The following is a 22,079-nucleotide window of genomic DNA, read 5'->3' on the forward strand; positions in this document are numbered from 1 at the left end:
CGGCACTGCGGGAGGTTCCATACTTTCACAGATGCCCAGATTTTAGGGAAGCACAATATTCACACTTCATTGTGTACATGTAATTCTAGTCTAGATGTGACTGCTCAATTATTATAACATACTAAGAAATATACTTTGTTCTGAGGCCCACAGTGCCTTGGTATGGTGTTTCTTTTAGGTGATTTAATCCAACAGCATAGCTAAGGGGATCAGCTGAGCATCTGTAGGGGTTATCCAGTATGAGAATAAAACACAGCTATATTTTTGCCAAAACGGCTCCACCTCAGGTTGTGTGTGGTATTACAATTCAGCTCCATTCACTTTAATGGAACTGCAAAACCTACACCCAAACCGAGGAAAGGAGGTCATGTTTTTTTTAAGCCTGGACAACCCCTTTAAGCAAGTTTTCTTTAATTTTCTTAAAGGGCTATTCCAGCTAAAGACATTATCTATCAAGTGAGCAGGAGATAAGCATTATAACACCGCTTTATTGCTACAGCAGCATGGTGCAGATGATAAGTGTCAAACTCAGGCCTCTCCAGCTGTTACAAAACTACAACTCCCATCATGCCTGGAAAGCCAAAGCTTTAGCTTTGTGAACTAATAAGACTTGGTTCACATCTATGTTGGTGATTTCATCACATTGACCACACATAACATGCAACACAAGTTATTAGTAGATGCTGTGATCTGACCGCATCTTCGATCGCATGCCCCCTGTCAATCACATTTCCTTAGGGGTGGCCCATTTTTTTTTTTTTAGACTTTGCATCATTAAGGCAAAGAATAACAATGTCATGTAGGGAAACAAATGACCCCCTACTTGTGCCACTCTGTGTAAGGCGATAAGTCTTCCCCATGAACACGCTTCTGGCTTTTTCAGACACGTGTCATCACATAGTTCTAAGTGCCAGATAGGAATATAGGCGAACTAGTCCATAGATTCAAATACACATTGTAGAGGTGATGGGGTCAGGTGAAGCTGCTAGTTTGGCCAAAAAGTGTGAGTCCATAAAGGTTCCAAGCACCACATTGGTCCATGGCTCTTGTCCAGTATTGCAGCTCCATCGATTCAAAACATCTGGCAAGAGCTCACACACAGATTTTTATTTCTTCAGCAAAAAGCAGCCGCTCAACTGGGGGAAGGAAACTGAAGAGATAACAAGTATGGAAGGAATTGTTAGTCTTTTCATGGGCAGCAACATATGAAAAGTTATGTTTGAATGGAAGACCCCTTTAACATCCCTGATTTGGAAGAAAGCAAACCCTTTAAAGTGAATGTTACAATCCGCCTATTGGTTCTCCATAGTCCAGGAAGTGACTATGAACACTAGATAAATTGCAGTAGGCAACATGCCTTCTTCTATATACTTAGTTCTAATCGGTTTTTACCTTACCAGGGTACTTAATGCTTCCATTAACCAACTCTGCCTCCTTAATGCACTATAATGTACTACACAGGTTAGTGGTAAATGGCTCATTAATGTGCGATCAGATGTTGCACTTATACTACATTATTGAAATCTGCATGGAAATGCCGATCTGGAGACCCATCATCCTGTTAGCGGAGAGTCGGGGAGAAGGGAACACTGTAGTATGGGGCCCACGTCATAGTTGGGATGAGGGAAGTGCACACAGCGGACCCCTGTTAAGTAATGCATTAGTATGCCGCACGCAGGATAATATCAGCAAAACAGATTGTAAATGGACTCCTATCTCCTCCTCCTGCGTTCATGGTTATTTATGAAAAACTTTTACAAACAAGAATTGGAAGTTTTTCCCCGTTGCCGACGCATCTGTCTTTTATTTCATTGCAGTTTGTATCGGCTGACATTGAAAAGACAAAATATACCTGGGATGTATGTATGGAAGGGCCGGGGCCGTAAGAGAGGATCCAGCAATCGTCCACAGGAGTTCTTGGGCTTTATTAGGTTTCATAAGCCATGACTAAGGGTCATGTGGGCCTGAAACTCCTTTGTTCCATGTGTCCTGTGTTTTAATGTTGCAGAAACCTAATAAATTCTGTGAAGTTATGTTAAGGGTAGCTTCATACGTACTAGATCCGCAATGGATTTCAGGCTGCGAGTTTGCAGCGAAAACCGCTGCGAATACTGGTAGTGTGAAGGTCAATGGGGTTACTTATCCACAGCAGAATTTTCATTCCACTGCGGATATGTAACTCACCCCTTTAACCGCCTGCAGCCCCTGGCCCGGAGCATACATTACCAGCTCTGTGCCGCCGCTGTGTGTGAGGCTCCCGGCGGTCCCCATCAGCCAATCAGTGCTGCCGTGCTCACACACAGCCGCGGCGCCAAACAGGTAATGTATGCTCCGGGCTGGGGCTGGGGGGGTTAAAGCTGAGTTACATATCTGCAGTGGAATGAAAATTCCGCTGAGGGTATGTGACCCATTCAACTTCACACTGCCAGGATCCACAGCAGATTTCGCTGCAAACTCACAGCGTAAAATCCGCTGCGGATCCGGTACGTGTGAAGCTACCTTAAAGGAGAAGTCCCATAAAATAGAAAAAAAGGAAGACAGGCAGGCAAAGCTGCGGAAAAATAATAAAGTAAACTTACCTACCGTAGTGCTGCTCCCGGGTCCCGTTATCAGTCACCAGTGTCCTGCAGCTCTTCCAGCTGCAACAACATGTACCCGGCTGAGTGATTTCCCGCTCAGCCAATCAGTGACTGGGGAGGGACTCCACCCTAGTCACCAACTGGCTGAGCGGGCAATCGCTCAGCCAATCAGTGGCGTCACAGCTGAATGAGCTGGTTACTTAATATACCCAGTTCCAGCCAGAGATGACAGACTGTGGTCACCAACGAAACCCGGGAGCAGCGCCACGGAGGTGCGGCGATGGCTAGGTTAATTTAATTTCCTCCACCTCCCGTCTGCCTTGTTTAAAAATTTTATGGGACTTCATCTTTAACGCCTGTGGGCGATTTCTGGATCTTTTCTTCTACATTGGTCCTAGGGGCAGTAGGACCCTGTCTAGGATACAGCGTAAACCTTAGATCACTTTAAATAATGTTAACAAGGATATCCAGGATTAAAAACTTGTTTTTATTTAAATTATAGTTACTTTCTTCCAAAAACAGCGCCACACTTGTCCTCAGGCTGTGTTTGGTTTTGCAACTTTGCTCCACTCACATTAAAGAAATTGAGCCGCCATACTAGATGCAAACTGAGGACATAAGTGACGCTGTTTATGGAAGAAAGCAGTCCTGTTTGTTCTAATTTTGGATAACTCCTTAAATGCACTCTATAGAAGACTCTGGGATGTGACATTACTTTGTATATCCTTTAACATTTTATACCCTACCATTTAGGACAGTCTGTAATCTTGCAAATAAGCAGACTACATTAAAAAAGGTTTAAAAAAAAAAAAAAAATAGCTGCTCTCTTCCAGAAATGGCACCTTTTCTGCCCTCAGTTTGGGTTTTTCAGCTCAGAACACTAAAGTTGAATGAAGCTGTATTGTAATACCACACACAACCTAAGGACAGGGGTGGTGCTGTTATTGCAGGAAAGTAGCTGTGCTTTTCTAGCCTTGGCTACTGCCATTAAACTGCATCAAGAAAAAATATTGTAAAGTCCCCCTTTGTTAATAAGCCCATGGGCAGGGCGGTATTAATTGCTGGCTATCACGCCGCTCGGCGCTTGTTCCAGTAATTGGAGATCCAGACGGCTGGCGGAGTCATTAATGCGCTGAGCTTCTGCCTTGTCTGAACACAGAACAGCCGAATTCATTATACGATAGATCCCGTCACCCCTCCGAGGAACCCGCCAGAGTGACTGACGCTGCATTTTCCTCCTTCTCTTCCAGACAGTGGAGAACTGCGTCTGCACCTTGAGAAACTTATCCTACCGGCTAGAATTGGAAGTGCCTCAAGCTCGCCTGTTGGGAATCAATGAAATAGAGGACTTCTGCAAGGAATCTCCCAGCAAGGACTCCGACTCCAGTTGTTGGGGCAAAAAAAAGAAAAAGAAGAAGAGACCACCCCAAGAGGACCTGGTGGGTGCTGTCAGTATCGCTTCATTTATTATTCACTTCATCAATCATAAATGTTCATTTGTTAAATGTTATAATCACCTAATAGATCAGGGATGGGGAACCTTTGGCACTCCAGCTGTTGCAAAACTACAATTCCCATCATGCCTGGACAGCCTTCGGCTGTCCAGGCATGATAGGTATTGTAGTTTTGCAACAGCTAAAGTGCCAACAGTTCCCCCTCCCTGCAATGGATTTAATCCAACTGGTGCAGGATGCCAAGTTTTATTGATTCTGTGTTGGTATCTAATCCGCTGTACCACTCTAGGAGCCAAGTACTATGAAATGGTTCTAAACCTGGCATCTTCCTGGATAACATTGTGATCCTGGTGCCAGACTTTAGAGCTATATCTAAGTACCCGCTGCCAGTTGTCACGTTTTACCTAATGCTAAGTATGGCTGCGGCGTGCTTGCTGACAGGTGTACTGTGCTTATACCAGGAATACATCATAGTAATGCTCTACTAAACTGGGGACCAGCGCCAAGTAGTCTGCAGCTTCCGATGATTTCATTATAAGCGGGGATCACGTCCCTGATCCTGATTAGAAAAATTGGGAACGGGAAAACATTTGCCCTGGCTCTTCAACATAAAAGCTGCTTAATAGTCACACAGTGTAAAGTTACACTAAACAGGGCAAGAATGCTGCTGATCACAATGTTATCCATAGACTGTCTAGTCCATGTTGATACTTTGGCTTTAATGTGTTGTCGACATTTGCACAAACTTTTCATATGTTGTAGAGACGCACCAAAAGTTTGTACCACACCAGGTCTCAGTCTTGATACCCACTGCAATCTTAAGTTATAGTCGTGTGACTCACGGCAGTGCCCTCCACTGGCCAGCCAGTTGCCCATTTAAAGTGATAGCAGGAGAAAGGATCCATAGACTACAATGGAGCCTGGATACTGTAATCAGTCGGATTGGGTGGCCGGTCTGGGAGTAAAGGTGGTGCCGCGCACTTCACATGGCAGCAACACAAGATCTTAGGATTGAAACCCTGTGGGATTCAAATGTTTACAAACAATGGGGGAGATTTATCAAACATGGTGTAAAGTGAAACTGGCTCAGTTGCCCCTAGCAACCAATCAGATTCCACCTTTCATTTTCTAAAAAGTCTGTGAGGAATGTAAAGTGGAATCTGATTGGTTGCTAGGGGCGACTGAGCCAGTTTCACTTTACACCATGTTTGATAAATCTTCCCCATTGTATCACATTGCAGTTATCGCACTGCGCCACAGCTAAGGTCCCTAAGTAGGGTTTTACTACATCCCAACAGTTGCAAGAAATCTTGGTCAGAGACCCTTGTGGGTTACAACCCCCCCCCCCCCCCCCCAATTCACGGAGCAGGCCCCAATCACTGTTTTTGTGGCAATCTTGGTCACATGACCCATGTTGCAGCCACAACAGCCTTGTAGCCATATCGTTAAACCATGATTCTTTCCTTATGTTATTGATGTGTAACCCCTATTGTGATGTATGGTGTCATTTTCCAATGTTGTAGTAACTCGTTCCGCTTGAAGTAACAAGGGGCAGCTCTGACCACCTATTGTGAAGCTAGACACATACTTATAGCCATCCCTCCCGGACCCTTCCCCTTCATCTGCCGATAAGAGGGTAGGCCATAGGTCCTTGTATATAGACTGTTAGCTGATCCCAGAAAAATCAAACAGATCGGCAAACTTTTATCTAGCGGGTCTGGCCAGCTTAAGACAGTAGGAGTCCATGAATATAAAGGTCTCTAGGTGACTTACGGTAATTTTTTCTTTTTGTTGTCGTTACAGTGGGACGGTGTTGGACCTATTCCTGGACTATCCCAGTCCCCCAAAGGGGTGGAAATGCTCTGGCACCCTTCTGTAGTTAAGCCATATCTGACCCTCTTAGCGGAAAGTTCTAACCCTGCAACGTTAGAAGGTTCTGCCGGGTCTCTCCAGAATCTCTCTGCTGGGAACTGGAAGGTAATGAAGCAATGAGACTTGTTCCTCAGAAGGCTTCTTAGTGGAGTTGTCTTTACTGATGTATTTAATAGGGCCACGGCCCGGTGCGAATCACCACCGGCTGCTTGTTCTAATAAACTTTTAGCGAGTGGCGCAGAGATGACCTGCAGGATTTCCCGCCGGGGCTGTAAATAATTGCCGCCCTCTCTTTCTAGTTTGCAGCATACATTAGAGCGGCGGTCAGAAAAGAGAAAGGGCTGCCCATCCTGGTGGAGCTGCTGAGGATGGATAATGACAGAGTGGTCTCTTCTGTTGCCACGGCTTTGAGGAACATGGCGTTAGATGTGCGGAACAAGGAGCTAATTGGTAAGTAGCCGCGCCAGGAGATGTCACGGATTGTTTAGTCGTCTTTACAAATCAAAAAAATTCTATTGTGCCAGTTTTTATTTGTCTGATCGCTCATATTGATGGCTGGCTTGTGAGCGGATGACAACTCTATGCTTGTTCCACCGCGCTGAATTTTGCCAAAACTGCCATTAGCAATATGGATCCGCAGCCGTGTATTACACTGTCCTGGATCAGTCTTTTTAAAAAAAAAAAAAAAAAAATATATATATATATATATATATACCAAAAGAAAGAGCAAAGGACAGCATCTCCTCATAAGGTGCTTATAATTTTATTGTGCCAGTTTGCAAAAAGAAAGTGCAACGTTTCAGCTCTATGAGCCTTTGTCAAGGCTTGACAAAGGCTCATAGAGCTGAAACGTTGCACTTTCTTTTTGCAAACTGGCACAATAAAATTATAAGCACCTTATGAGGAGATGCTGTCCTTTGCTCTTTCTTTTGGAATACGATTGGGGTGAGGGTCGAACCCCGTGAGGACTGTGCATCCCGCACTGCGTTACCGCGGATCCAACTTGTACTATATATATATATATATATATATATATATATATATATATATATATATATATATATATATATATATATATATATATATTTTTTCATATTTATTGCGCAAAATATATAAAGATGACAGATTTCCTTATAATACAGTAAACAAAACCTCCCGCCTACCCCCAACCTGTCACACCAGTCCAGCATCTGAATTATTCATTATGGTGTTAGTGGTCTGAGCTGCGTCTACATGCAGGAAGGTTTTTCCTTGGTCATAAAATCAATAATTTCTAGCTATTTTTGCAGAGTTGAAATTTCACACCAAGAACAATGGAGCATAAAACTTGTAAATGTACTGGAGCAGATGTACTTATCCGGTCTAATATATAGATAGCATAACCTTACATCCGGTAGTGTGAACATGCATCCTAGTTAGGCCTGGTTGACATATATTCAGTCATCTGACATAGATGCCATCCATCCTGGTTGTGCAAGAAGAGTTGCAAGCTGCAACTTTTTTGTTCCCTTGGAACCACGTCTGAGGGCAACTATGCCAGATGGTCAATAGGTCTGGCACCATAACCCATTACCAATTATTGGGTGCCAGATGGAACAGCTTCAGCTCACATTTAACTTGATAAAGCTCTGACAAAACAATACACCCAAATCTGCACACATCCAGAATTCTGGGCTGTTTAATTTTGTATTGTATCTTTATCTCCTTTACAGAAACTCCATTTTTCTGATACAGGGCAACAGAATTCTCTACATAACCACATAACATTTCACCTGTCTGCAAATACCACTTAGGGCAGCAGAGTTTTAGTGCATAGGATACTTTGAATAAAACTGTATACAGAAAGCCCCCCCTGGTGGTGCTTGCAGGTAGACAGAATATCAACATTTAACTGTATGGCTGTGTTAAAGGGGTACTCTAGCTGAGATCCCTTTTTCTTCATGGCCGGGAAGGTTGTGGGTGAAAACAATAACGTGCACCTAACTCCCCAGCTTCACCGCTGCCGCCGCATTCCGCCACCACTGTCCCTGCTGTCCGACTGTTTCCTGTTCTTCAGATGTGACATGGCTGGCTGGTGTACCCCTTTGGGCCAATCAGGGTTTGGCGCACCATGTATTAATTTCAAACCCTCTACAATCATTTACAGTATATGAGGAATATTTGTATATATATATATACACACACACAAATAATTCTTACACATTCAGTGTTCGTTCCTGTGTGTTTTTGCATTCATATTATGGCTATAGATTATACGACAGCTGTCGGATTGGGTCCTCAGAGCCATGGTCAGGATGAGACTTGGGTTTTTGTAATACATCTAGACACATCTTCATATGCTCCATGTTGAGTAATATCTAGGATATATTAGATCACAGAATCTCAAAGGAACTCGCAGGCTCTACCAATCTTACCATGAATATCTTTCTGCTCTATCCTAGGCAAGTATGCAATGCGGGACCTAGTCAACCGGCTCCCGGGAGGCAACGGCCCCAACGTTTTATCGGATGACACCATAGCAGCGATCTGCTGTGCCTTGCATGAGGTCACCAGTAAGAACATGGAGAACGCCAAAGCTCTGGCAGACACGGGAGGGATCGAGAAACTGGTGAATATCACCAAGGGCAAAGGAGACAGGCAAGTATTGTGCTGCCTTATAATCCAGTGATAAGGTATAATGAGTAATTCCAGTCTACATGCCAGTGATAAGCCGGCCGTCCCCTCTGCCAGCCTGTAACCTGTTGCTTTCAATTATTCCTATCCACAAGCCTCTATGACTGCCCTTCATCCGGAGCCCTCGATGGACTCTCTGCCATTTGTAGCTGCATAAATACCATCCTTAGATTTTGCAGGCCTCCGTTCATTAATTCGAAATTAGAAGCCTCCGGCCATTTGTTTCACAGCAGGGACGGCAGATAGAGAGAAATCCGTGTTCCCAAAATTACATTATTATTGTTAGATGAGATCCCGATATTAATTTTCCTTATGAGGCACGGTGTATCCTATCCATGTACTGCCACTTTCTCATCTTACCTTAATAAAATTCAGCTCCATTAGACAACCGCAAGAGTCACAGATTAAATTACTGAGTTGGTGACGGAGCCATCACCGCAGTCCTGCAATTCCCTGGTTGCTGGAGCTGAATGCAGACTTCTGGTTGCTGCTGCTGTGTTCTAATACAAGTCCCTATAACCAACCTGATATAGAACCGTGACATTGCAGGTATACCCCAATAATACTAATATCCCTACTGGTTAGAAGTTAGAAAATTAAAAAAAGTTTTTACCCCCATTGGGTTACCTGCTTGAATGTGCCATCTCCATCTATTATACACTATAAGGCTATGTTTACTTCTAAGAGACTGGTCGTTCCGTTACCTGGCCAGGTCACGGAGCTGCCGGTCTCAGAAAACATAATCCCAGCCTGTACTTTAGTACCGGCCGGATTATCTTTAGCGCCGCTGAGTTCTTATGCGGGAGCCCACATCAAAACTCCCCACCGCACACAATGGAGCGTGCGGCCGGATCCACTCGCTCCATAGTGTGCACTAACAGGGTTTTCTTCTGACATGTCAGTTTTCTACTACGTCACTAGGGATCCCAGCCGGAGTGTATACCATGTTTATACACTTTGGTTGGGATTCCCTCAGCCTGCAGCACTTCGTAAGTACTGCAGAAATCATGGCCGTTGTAACAACGGCCATGATTTCTGCGGAACTTATGTAGTGGGAATATAGCCCATTAGTGGAAAGTGCTTTACCTTAGTGTTATGGTTAAAGGGGTGTTCCTATTGTCCATTCCCATTTGTGTTTTTTAGTTAAAGCAATGAAATGTCTATTTTTATTTTTTTTTCTCTTCTTTAGATCTTCATTGAAGGTGGTAAAAGCTGCTGCACAGGTGCTAAACACACTATGGCAATATAGAGACCTCCGCAGCATCTACAAGAAGGTGAGAGTAGTTCTGTATTGCAGTTCTGAAGCCATAAGAAGGAGAACATTGAAGGGAAGGGGGATAGAATTGGCTGTATTCCTAGCTAGAGTGTACAGCAGGAATGGGAAGTCTGTTACAGGATAGACACTAGACAGGAAGTAGGGCAATCAAAACAACAGCGGACAGTTTTCTTTAAAAGCGGACTAAAAAGACAACACTCTTTTATAAATGATCTCCTCGGCCGCCCTATTTCTTTCTCATAATTATATATTTCTATTTAGATTTTATTCTCTGCGAATGAACCGGTATGAGAGATGCCGAATTTTATAAGACAAGAAAATAAAAACGTATTAAGGAAAAATATCATTATTAGCCCTGGAGGAGATCGGTTTATGATCGCCTTGAAGAGCTGATCTATATAATGAAGATTGCAGATGTGTGAGCGGCATAGATGGCAGCCATCATTAAGTATACCGCTGTGGAAAACCAATTCTGTCTGATCCTGCTTGTATCACTAAATTATATATAAGATGCAGCATAGCGGATGAATGCTCACCTCTGGTGCTGCAGCTGCTGTCAGGCCATGATGGGACTTGTAGTTCTGTAATGGCTGGGGGGGGGCACAGGTTGGGGAGCGCTAGCTTAGCAGGGCCCAGGTCTAATATCACATCTGTAAGGAATCTTTCCTCCCACCCTATACACTTTCCTTTATCCACTAATCCCTGTCTTCCATTTCTTTACAGGACGGTTGGAATCAGTCTCATTTTATAACCCCAGTCTCTACATTAGAACGTGATCGGTTCAAATCCCACCCATCTCTATCCACCACCCATCAGCCAATGTCGCCCATGATCCAGTCAGGTGAGCGGGCATTTTGCATTCGTGGTACTTGATCATGTGATGATCGCACAGACCCAGGACTCGTTACAGTAACTGAACCCTCAGTGCCAACATGTTGAGAAGAATGCAGACCTGCTGTTTGATACGGGGTTCATCAAAAATTTATTTCTTTCAAATCAACTGGTGCCAGAAAGTGCCAGAGATTTGTAATTTACTTCTATAAAAAAAATGTCACGTCTTTCAGTACTTATCAGACGCTGTGTGTCCTGCAGGAAGTGGTATGTTTTTTCCAGTCTGACACAGTGCTCTCTGCTGCCACCTCTGTCCATGTCAGGAACTGTCCAGAGCAGTAGCAAATCCCCCTGCTCTTCAGACTGGAAAAATACCACTTTCTGCTGGACATACAGAAACTGATAAGTACTGGAAGATTTTTTTTAATAGAAGTGAATTACAAATCTCTGGCACCAGTTGATATGAAAGAAAAAAATTTTGGTAAACAACCCCTTTAATGGTTGCACGGTTTTATACACTGTTTACCTGCAGAGCTGCAGTCTTTATTAATACTGCACAATTTTTCCAGGCAAACTGCAGTTTTATAATTAATAAATAAGAAAACTTTTTCAAATGGCAAGCTCATGTGGATTTTGCTTCCACCACAAGCCGCGTCTCACTCGCGCAGCTTGATCACATGACATGACATATTTCCCGCCCACAACACTGAAGAATCTCTTTTAGTCTATAGAGTACTCAGCTGTGTTGCAGTCTTGCACTACCCCTATTCCGGCTTCTGTGATCATCACGTATGGCTAGCACCGCTCCTCTAGTGTGAGCCGATAGTGATGGGCCCTGTCTGATTCCAGTCTCTGCAGCCTTTGTCTCCTTCACTTCCATTAATGTGCTCGGCAGGCAGGGAGACAGCTTGACAGCCGGCGGAGAATCACATGCTCAGATGTATTACTGAAGTCATCACCCACTGCCTCAGGCACATTCCTACCTGGGAATCTCTTATCATACAGATGTATTATATGTTCAGCAAACTGCAGTCATGTAATATGGAAATGGCAGAGGGTCAGACGGAAACTTGCATCATCTGCAGGAATTTATATTGGCTCTTTAATGCTTTTACTTTGCAACTTAACAAGAAACCTTGATGTACATACACATAAGCGATATTAGATACTTACTGTAGGTTTACAGTTAATTCATCATATACTGTGTGCATTTATAAAAGCAGAGTGCATATATGTCTGTCTGTCTGTTATTTATCTATCTATCTATCTATCCCCTATCTATCATCTATTTATTAGAGATGAGGGAACCGGGTTCGAGTCGATCCGAACCCGAACGTTCGCTATTTGATTAGCTGGGGCTGCTGAACTTGGATAAAGCTCTAAGGTTGTCTGGAAAACATGGATACAGCCAATGACTATACCCATGATTTCCACATAGCCTTAGGGCTTTATCCAACTTCAGCAGCCACCGCTAATCAAATGCCGAATGTTTGGGTTCGGATCGACTCGAGCATGCTCCAGGTTCGCTCATCTCTGCTATCTATCTATCCATCCATCTCCTATCTATCTATCTATCTATCTATCTATCATCTATCTATCTATTTATCTATCATCTATCTATCTCCTATTAATCTATCCATGTTATCACTATCTGTCTTGCATGGTGCTGCAGCCGCACTCTCTCAGTCACTCGCACATCCATCTCATCATGTTAGGAGACGCTGACTAGCTGTCGCTGACATCTTACAGTCTTTCGCTCATTTTAATTCCAGCAGTGGACGTTCCCACTTATTCCTTCCTTTTACAGGAGAAGAAGATGTAATAGCTCATTATATGTCTCATTGATTTTTTCCCCTTTCTCGGGACAGTGGGCAGCACGTCGTCCTCACCAGCACTGTTAGGAATCCGGGAGCCGCACTCTGGTTATGAGAAAACGCAGTCCTCTATGCAATACTACAACAGCCAGGGGGAATCCTTGATTCACAAGGATATGTATAGCGGTAAGCGGCTTCTTTACACTTCTGTCTGATCTGAAATGGCAATTTTTGAACATCCAGATGAAAGGTGGAGTCCAGCAATCTATTGGTCATGGTCATGTGTCCCTGGCTGGCCTGTGTAATAAATGCTGCATTAGGCCAGGATGTTCTGCAGCCCATAGCAGTCAGTATCACCTTGTAGTCTGGTCAGTGTAGAGTCTGTATCTGATGAGTGATCAATAGTTTTGTGCCGTGGTTTATTAATATACGCCGTGCACCTTGGGCTTCATAACAGGCACCTTCAGCATCCATACTGTCGCACCTTACAGAGCCACAGCTCCTACTTTACAGTAATCTTATGGTTATTTTCTTAGAAAATCCTTATAATGGTCAAAGCTCTAAATCTATTGAATGGCCACAGAGTAAAAGACAAAGTCCTCACTGCCTGCTGCTGCCACTAGAGGGAGCTACTTGTATACTGTGGAAGGGTTATTCCAGGACCTTTCACCCCGGATCCCCATATGATCTTGTCGCTGCTCTATCTTTGTAACTGTGATTGGCATGTTTCATACGTGGATCACATGGCTTTCCTTTAGTGATGCCGCTGCACCATTGTATGCAGCATCATCAGTCTTGTGACGTACGTCTGGAGGGCTATTTTCTGACAACTGGGTTATTAGCTAACAAATGTGGTAAAGTAGGTGGGTTTTTCAGGGTACTATTAGGTGTATTGGGCGAGTATTTAATTGGTATTCTGCTCACGTAAAATAGATGATAATCATACCCCCTCCTGGAGACTAACAATTCCTTCCGTACTTGTTATTATCTATTCAGTCTCCTTCCCCCAGTTCTAAGCTGTGGCTTCCTGCTAAAGACACAAAAATCTGTGTGTGAGCTTTTCTCTCAGTCTCCCCCTCCCCTTCCTTCTAAGACGGCTGATGTAAACACATGTAATTATCATCCCTGGCCGGCTGTCTCTGCACTCTGTAATGCTGGAAGGATTGATGTGAAGTCAAGTTGCTGATGACCTTACTGTGATTAACCCTCCTGGCATTACAGAGTGCAAAGACAGACATCCAGGGACGCTAAGTGCGTGTGTTTACGTGAACGATTTTTGAAAGGGGGGGAGCAGAGAGAACAGCTCACACACATTATTTTGTGTCTTTAGCAGAAAGCAGTAGCTCAGAACTGGGGGAAGGAGACTAAAAGGGTAATACAAGCATCGAAGGAAAGATTAGTCTCCAAGAGAGGGGGGATGATTCAACATGCATTTTACCTGAGTGGAATCCCCCTTGAACGAAACATGTATGTATAATGGGTGGATATTGAGGGTACAAGTGGGTGCAGTGGGCTTTGAGGAAGCAAGAAGGGCTAATGGATGGGAAATGATGGTGGAAAGAGGTGTAGTGGGCAGGCAAGGAAATATGGGGGTCTAGTTGGTGAATATTTGAGGGTACAAGGTGGTGTAAGGAGGTGTATTTGGGGGGGGGGTTATGTGAGATTAAAACACCATCATGCAAACTGCTTTACTAACAAAAGTAAGTGTGACAAAGAGGCAGGTACCAGAATAACAGGAAATAGTGAATGATAGAATGTGTGTTCTGTCCATAACATTACTGTTTATAGCTGAAAGGAGCTACCTCCACCCAAAACCAATAGAACTCCTAATAGAGATCCCCATGCCAGTCTCCCCATCCTCGCTGTATGCCGCTCTGCAGCACTGTGACCTGAAGAGCTTACAGTCTCCTGTCTGATGTCGCACTGCGTCTCCCCCACCCGGTGTAATGGAGTCGCTGATACCATTTTACCATAAACACTGTGGGAATAAGCCGGGATTGAATGCAATTTATTACGCCTCTCATAAGTAATGGCTTGTGACAGTTGTCAGATTGTAGTGAAGAGCTGCAGCTGTCTCTGGTGCTTCTGCCCTTCCCGCTTCCCACCAAAGCTTAAATCCCAGACTTTCATTACATAGAATGACCCGGCGGGAGAGACAGAGGTGTCTCCACCATTAACTCTTAGTGCGGGATCCATTTGTAATGGCGCATACATTGTCAGGGTCACAAGCTGGGGGTCGCTGCTTTCAGGTGAAAATATTAATATCCAGGTAGCAGCAATCCGCAACGGTAAGAGAATGCTAAACATCTGGGTAGAGATACTTGTATAGGAAGGAAAACCTCGTGCCATAATCTACACTGCCAAACTACTGCATACCCCATTAGAAGACATTGAACATCGGGGCTGCCAAAGTAGCAGCTGTACTCAGGCCCTGGGGGCCCAATGTCCCTCCGCTAAGGAAGATGATACCTGTATAATAAATGGCACATAGATGACAGGGGCCGTGTTGCAGATTTTGCATTTAAAGCATGGAACTATGTTTTATACCCCTGAACATGAATGTTATGGATGTTTGTACAATGCCACCGCATAGGTGTGCATCATGAAGCTTTGATTTGATCACCACAATGGTAGTGGCGAAGGACAGTAAAGTTACACCATAATGTGGGTGAGGCTGCTTTTTACATGACACCAGCTATAACCAGAGTTCTAGTGACCAGAACTGATAGATCTCTATGATGCTTTCAGTTCGGGTTTGTAGATCTGGGGTCGGACAAGGATTCCATATTACATTGCTGTGAAGGAAAGATTGTATTGAAATAATTGGTTTCTCTCTAAATTTCCCCAAAAATATGTAGATTTTTATTTTGCCAAAATGCTCGGAGGAGCAGGGACACCTGTCAGTAGACAGCAGTCCCTGCTCCTGTATACTGAGCAGTTAGACCTACACTACATGCCTCGCTACTCAGTAAACATACAACCAGCCCACAAATCATGGACACCCTGTGGCTTTAAGCAGCCATGCCGAAAGGCGTCACCACTTTAAACATGAGCCCTTGATTTCATAGTATGTCACCGGTTCCAGTATCACACAACTTCACATGTAGATAGGATTAATTATCCCTTTAAGTGTAAAAAAATTTTGCCCCCACTTGTTCACCCCCTGCAAATCTCCAATGCCGGCACTTGCTTTAATAGTCCATTGCTCAGGGTGTACATGAAGAATCCGGCATCTTTCACAAGTGTCAGAGGTCAAATCCAGATTGCTTTAAATTTTACAAGGTACGTATTAAAGAGAGAGAGAGGCTTTCAGAAATTGCCTCGGATTGTGAAGCGCCATTGTGTGTGTGGGGGGGGGGGGAGTGATGCCAGGGAGCGGAGATCATCCATTTTCTGCATCTCCTCTATATGGTGACAGATAAATTGTCCACATTGCTGTTTGTTCCCGATGTGCTGAGCGGAGATCTTTCCTGCTCACATTACAGCCCGGGCTAACAGATTGGTTTGTTAAATGTCTCGTAGGGGTTTGCAGAATCTTCAAGTGCAGCGTAAATTGTTGGTAACGCCATCTTGTTCTTCCAGGGTCCAGTAAAGCCTCTCCTATCTACATCAGTTCCTATTCGTCACCAGCACGGGAGCAGAACAGGAGGCAACAGGTGAGTTCTCGGGTGGTTAGCCGCCCTCCTGCTACTTGAATCATGAAGTTGCAGCCTCGCTTTATGGTCATTTGCAGCACATTTCAATGGTGCCTCACTATAGGCGATATTGGTGAGAAGTCATACCACAACCGATCAGATAGTTGTGGCATATAGGCACCACTCCCCAACCATGGGCTATCCTGCTGTTGCAAACCTACAACTACCACCATGCCCTGACAGCCTTTGGCTGTCAGGGCATGGTGGTAGTTGTAGGTTTGCAACAGCTGGACTGTCCAAGGTTGGAGAACAGTACCCTAGGCCTTTACTGCTGAGACCATCACCGATCAGTAGTAGACATGTGCAGTTCACTTCCCCGCGGTCAGTCCTCTTTGTCCAGCAGCTCCATACACTTATAATGGAGATTCTTACAAGCCAAGGAGTAAAATGAGCTGCTGTGAACGTCTTCCACTTCCTTTTCCTGGTTGCCGGAGGTCTCTCTAGGGAGATCCCTACCGATCCAAAAATTTTACATGTCTAAAAAAAAATTTTCTTTTAATAACTGAAAATTAAAGGGGACCTGTCGTGTCCAGCACCCAAAATAAAGGGAAAATAATTGTTCCCTTTTAATAGTTTTGTCAATAAACACCCCATACCTATTAAACGTTCCCCCACATTGCATGTAAACAATCAGTTAGGAGTCCAGTGGGCGTTCCAGATTTAGGAAGAGTCTGGCATCTAGTCCTGACTTTGCTACTTTACGCTACATGACAAATAATATTTTGGGCGACTATTGAAAGGGATTATACAAGATTAAGAAAACATAGTTGCTTTTTTTTTCTTCTCAGAAACAGCACCACCCCTGTCCTCAGTTTGTGTGTGGTATTACTGCTTAGTTCCATTTAAGTGAATGGCGCTATATTGTAATTCCACACACTGCCTGAGGACGGGGGTGGCGCTGTTTTTGGAAGAAAGCAGCCATATTTTCTAATCCTGTATAACCCTTAGCAATCCTTTTGAGCAGCTTTTATAGCATAGGAAAGGAGGCGGCAGCTTTACAGGGGTGATCTCTTCTATATTGGCGTCTCCTCAGTGTTTGCGTTGGGCATGTACCATCTCGGTTGACATTTGAACACCACTTTTTATATTACTTTTCATTTGTCTGTTTGTCTTGTACTAATCCTGAGGTTATTTCATGTCTTTTATCCCACTTATTATCCTTGGGAGTCTATAAAATTCAGTTCTTAGCTCTGACCTCACATTTCTCTTGTGGCCCCTGCTTGTTCACTGGCTTTGCACACAGGTAATATATACTATGGGAAAAGCTTTATAGAATTCAGCCATGGAGACTGGACACATTAAAGCAGCACATGATCTATCTGCGTGTAATGCAAAAGAATGATAATGAACATGTCATGCATCACTTCTCCTGTGGGGGCACTGCAGGAAAACCAGCTGTTCAGAGGCTCCTTCTAACCAACTTATTGGAGGGTCCTTCTGATGAAAACACATTGGGGGAAATGTAATACTGTCTATTTCTAGTTCTTGTGCAAACTTAGACTAGACAGTCTAAAAATGTACCAGATTTATCTCAGTCTGCCATGTTGGTAAATTTGGCACAACTTTAGACTGTCTAGTTTATAGCTTACTTGACACCAAAATGTTGCACCACTGATTTAGGGGCATAGAATGACACGCCAGCCAAGCCGCTTGTCCACTAGGCCACACCCCCTTGACACATTAGGTTTCCAGAAAAGGACCAATCGGCGGACAAATTAGCATTTTCTTGTCCATCAGCTGATCACTGGCCCTTTTACATGAGTAATTTATCAGGAGTGATCATTGCTGTATGCGCTCATCGGGCTGATGATCGCCTTCAAAAGAGTTATCCAGGTTTAGAAATGCATTGCTGCTGTCTACTAAAAACAGCGCCACCCCTTTGCTGAGGTTGTGTGGGGTATTACAAGTCAGCATTTTTAATGGAACTGCAATACCGTGCCCAATCTGAGAACAAGAGTGGTGCTGTTTCTGCACGAAAACTGCCTTTTTTTTTTATAGATAATTCTATAGAACCCCCTTAAAAGAGCATAAAGCAGACACCCCCTGTAGACCCTTTTGTGATTGTGTCCAGTCTGTAAATGTCAGCGGTTCAAAGTCCAGTTAAAACTAAGACGTGTATTAAACCGGATTTACAGATGGAAAATCGTAGCTTTTAGTAGTTTTTTGTTGTTGTTCTTTACTGCCTGCAGCAAACATTATGTCTGATACGGCTGCATCACACCGCCACCGCCGCCGTTCAATGATTAACAAAGTCAATAAAGTTCTTCTTGTTTAAAGTTGGATAATTGAACCGCCAGCAGCATTTCCAAAGCGGTGCATCCCTGTTCCCATACTAAAAAATACAAAACAAGAAAAAAAAGCACATCAAATGCCTAAAAACTCCAAAGCCTTAGGCATGTGACGGGGCCAGGGCTGTAAGCCTAATAGACGATACAAGGCTCGGCTCGCTTTTGTTCTGGGAATCTGCTTTGTGAAATGATGAATCAATATTCCTATGAGCTGTAAGAAACGTTCAGCATATATCCGTCTTTGATAATAGGAGGACGCTGCCAGCCGCAGCATAGAGCTGCTCACAGCGCCATCTAGTGGCCACTTCCAGAACTTACCGTCATTCTATGACGACTGGATATTATATCAGTTCATAAAACCCAAATTTGTGCTGGATATTGTACAGTGAAGCCCGCGGTATATCTGTCACATAACACAATGAGCACCGGCGCCGTAACCCACCCTTAGCTGCCCCCCCCCATAATATAATAGTAGTAAGCAATAACATTGTCTTGTCTTTCTTCTCGCAGCCGCACCAGCTGTATTATAGCCCTGAAGACTCCAATAGAAAAAACTACGACTCGTACCGGTTGTATTTGCAGTCTCCGCACAGCTACGAGGACCCGTATTTCGATGAACGCGTTCAGTTCACGACGGCAGGCGACCAGAACGCGCAATACGGACTTAAATCAACCACAAACTATGTTGACTTTTACTCCACTCGGAGACCTTCCTATAGATCAGAACAGTACCCGGGGTCTCCGGACTCCTGGGTGTGAGGCCGGGGAGGTCCCCCATGGACTCCGTACTAGTAATCATGCTTGACTTGATTTTTTTGAATGGCCTTATTTGCTGTTTGTTTTACGGTTGGAAACAGGAAGTGAAATAAAAAAAGAAGGACCATGGTGGACGTGGTAATTTTATTTCCGAAGGTGTAGCCTGGACGAGAGGAAATGAAGCAAGAAGGGTGGTTTTTTTTGTTTTACTTTACTTGATTTTTTTTTTTTTTTTGTACTTTTTATTTTGTTTTGTTTTTTATTTTATTTTTGTTTTTTCTACTTTTTTTGTTCTTTTGCTGTTTTTTGGTTGTAGCTCTTGCTGCTTGTAGTTCTGTAGTCTGGTGATGGTGCAAGCTATGTGAGGGAAGGTATGTGATTGATGATGAATTTTTTAAAAAAGTTGATTTTTGGGGAAAATGTCTATGGTCGAATCAAATCTTGATATTTTTTTTTTAATGTGAATAAAGTCTCGTTACGATTTAGTTTGTACAGAAATATGGATCCGATGAATGCTTCTTTGTTTTACTGTTACTCAATGTCAACCTTGTATGCTATCCTGTCTTGTACATTTTTTTTTTTCCTCTCACCAATGTAAATACAGCAGAGCGTTACCAGTGGAGGGCGCCATCATTTGTATTGCAGTGTATCATTTGGAGTCACTGAGAATCCAGAAGATGTAAATCACCATAATAAACGCTAACATTTTTACACATAGAGTCTCATTGAGGAATAGAAGATTATCTATATGTTTTGTCCATTCCCTGCTCTTTCATAAGTCTCACTGCCATTTTCTATGCACATGGAAGATGAAATAAATGTGGACATGTCATCCACGGAAAATCAGCCTGTGTATCCGTCTGCTCCTCTGTTAGTCGTGTATGTGTTCTGTGTGTCTGCTGATGAAGTCAGCATCCATTATACATCATCATGTAGTTCTTGTGATACAGCGCCACTCTTGTCTATGCCCCTTGTCTGGTATTGCAGCTCGGCCACTTTTCTAGAGATTGAGGCTTAGCTGCAACACTACATGTGACCATGGTCAAGAGCTGTTCTGTTTCTGGGTAAATAATACACTAATGGGTTCTCCTGAATTAGAAAAACACAACAGCTTTTTTCTAGAAACAGCGGCACTCACCTCTGGTACTGCAGTTCAGTTAATTTTAAAGTGAATGTACCACTAGGAATTACAAGATAAAATTTCTATACAACCTGGACGTTGCTACCGAGCAGATTCTATTGGCATCATCCATTCCTCAGAACGTTGCCTGATTCCAGAGATGTCTTTGGTTATGTGACTATGTGCTAGTGCAAACGTGCTAGTTTGGTGCACTGGAGGCGGGCCCAGTGCACCGATATCCCCTCCCCTCAGTGATGTGGCTAGACTTGATTCTGAAGGAGGCGTGCCACAGAGAGGAGGGGATATGAGGGCACTGGACCCGCCTCCATTGCAGCACACTATCACATTTGCATATTTGCATAGCGGGGAAGATCTCAGGAACTAGACGGTGCTGCTAGAATCTACTTGGCAGTGTCAATATGGTTGTATAGAAATTGTGGTACATTTGCTTTAGAGTGAAGTTGTAATACCGTACATAGGCAAGCCCCAGACCATGTTGGATCGTAAAGAAGAGTCAGGCCGGGACCTGCTTCTGTAATATAGACGCAAAAATGTGCATGTAATATGCGGATGTAAGTCAGCCTAACAACCTTTATATAACTATACAGTGATCAGACCTTTGCCAGGTGATCTTCATCCCCTAAAAGTCAGACATATAGTTAAAGGGATTATCCAGCGCTACAAAAACATGGCCACTTTCCCCCTACTGTTGTCTCCAGTTTGGGTGGGGTCTTGAAACTCCGTTCCATTGAAGTAAATGGAGCTTAATTGCAAACTGCACCTGAACTGGAGACAAGAGAGGGGGGAAAGTGGCCATGTTTTTGTAGCGCTGGATAACCCTTTTGATCACTAATATCCTGGCTTATTGTGTACAACTCCCTCTGCACTTTTCTGTATGCAGTAAGCTCCTAATCTCCCCCTAGTGGTGGCTTCAGGTATTAGAAATTGTATAATTTATCTTTGGCTACACAGGGCATTGGGAGCTCTGTATGAAAAATTAAACTCTGATTCTCTGAACCTAACTTCAAGGGATTATAAATAATTGTGGTGTTAAAAGGGGGAGACAGATTTACTAACCTTTTCCACCAATTTCTATGGAGACAAGTGTTGGGGAGCAATGTCAGGTGGAAGCCAAGCTCAGTAATGTGCATCAGACATCCCGTTCTAGGAGACATTAGCTTATTCTATAGACCGGCCTCACTTTTTAGAGATTGGTGTTTTATTATTTTCCAAGTCATTTGCTGCTGAGCTCTGCAAATTTCCTGAGTTGCAGACAAAGCAGATGCGAGTGAGGTTCCTGGTGCCTACTATTACCGCACAGAGAAGTGTGACCGATGGCGGCTGCACACGTCCAAAGTGCCATGAAGAGTATTTACTGGACATGACATATATCTCCAGCACTGAGATCCTCTACAGCGACCTCCTATAATATGTAAAGCTATGTGCAGACGTGGCCAGAGGTTTTTACCTGTAGTAGGTATTTAACCCTTGAAACGCTAAACTGATTTTATTGGCAAAATGTTTTTGATCACACAGCTTTCCATAAGCCCTAAATGGCAAATCTGCCAATATAACACATGAGGTTAGTTCATCAGTATGAACAAGGACAAAAACCAGGGGAGAGTCCAAAAGGAGTTTTCTATTATAGCTTTTATGTATGTAGAGATTCTGAAGCATGCTGACACTCTGAATTTGATTAGCGGTGGTTAAAGAAGTTGGAT

General features: G+C 43.6%; 1 protein-coding gene across 1 annotated transcript in view; it reads left to right on the forward strand.

The window, feature by feature from the left end:
- Positions 1-20,084, forward strand: part of PKP4 (plakophilin 4) — a 204,390-nt gene extending 184,306 nt beyond the window's left edge. Inside the window, exons 14-22 of the mRNA XM_069982735.1 lie at positions 3,830-4,018; positions 5,837-6,010; positions 6,205-6,355; positions 8,347-8,542; positions 9,768-9,852; positions 10,578-10,695; positions 12,554-12,685; positions 16,082-16,155; positions 18,993-20,084. Coding sequence (XP_069838836.1) covers positions 3,830-4,018; positions 5,837-6,010; positions 6,205-6,355; positions 8,347-8,542; positions 9,768-9,852; positions 10,578-10,695; positions 12,554-12,685; positions 16,082-16,155; positions 18,993-19,241 — 1,368 coding nt within the window. The 3' untranslated portion in view covers positions 19,242-20,084. The remainder of the gene's footprint in view (positions 1-3,829; positions 4,019-5,836; positions 6,011-6,204; positions 6,356-8,346; positions 8,543-9,767; positions 9,853-10,577; positions 10,696-12,553; positions 12,686-16,081; positions 16,156-18,992) is intronic.
- The last annotated feature ends 1,995 nt before the right edge of the window (positions 20,085-22,079 follow it).

Source organism: Dendropsophus ebraccatus, chromosome 9 (assembly GCF_027789765.1).
Source record: "Dendropsophus ebraccatus isolate aDenEbr1 chromosome 9, aDenEbr1.pat, whole genome shotgun sequence".
NCBI classification, from domain to species: domain Eukaryota; kingdom Metazoa; phylum Chordata; class Amphibia; order Anura; family Hylidae; genus Dendropsophus; species Dendropsophus ebraccatus.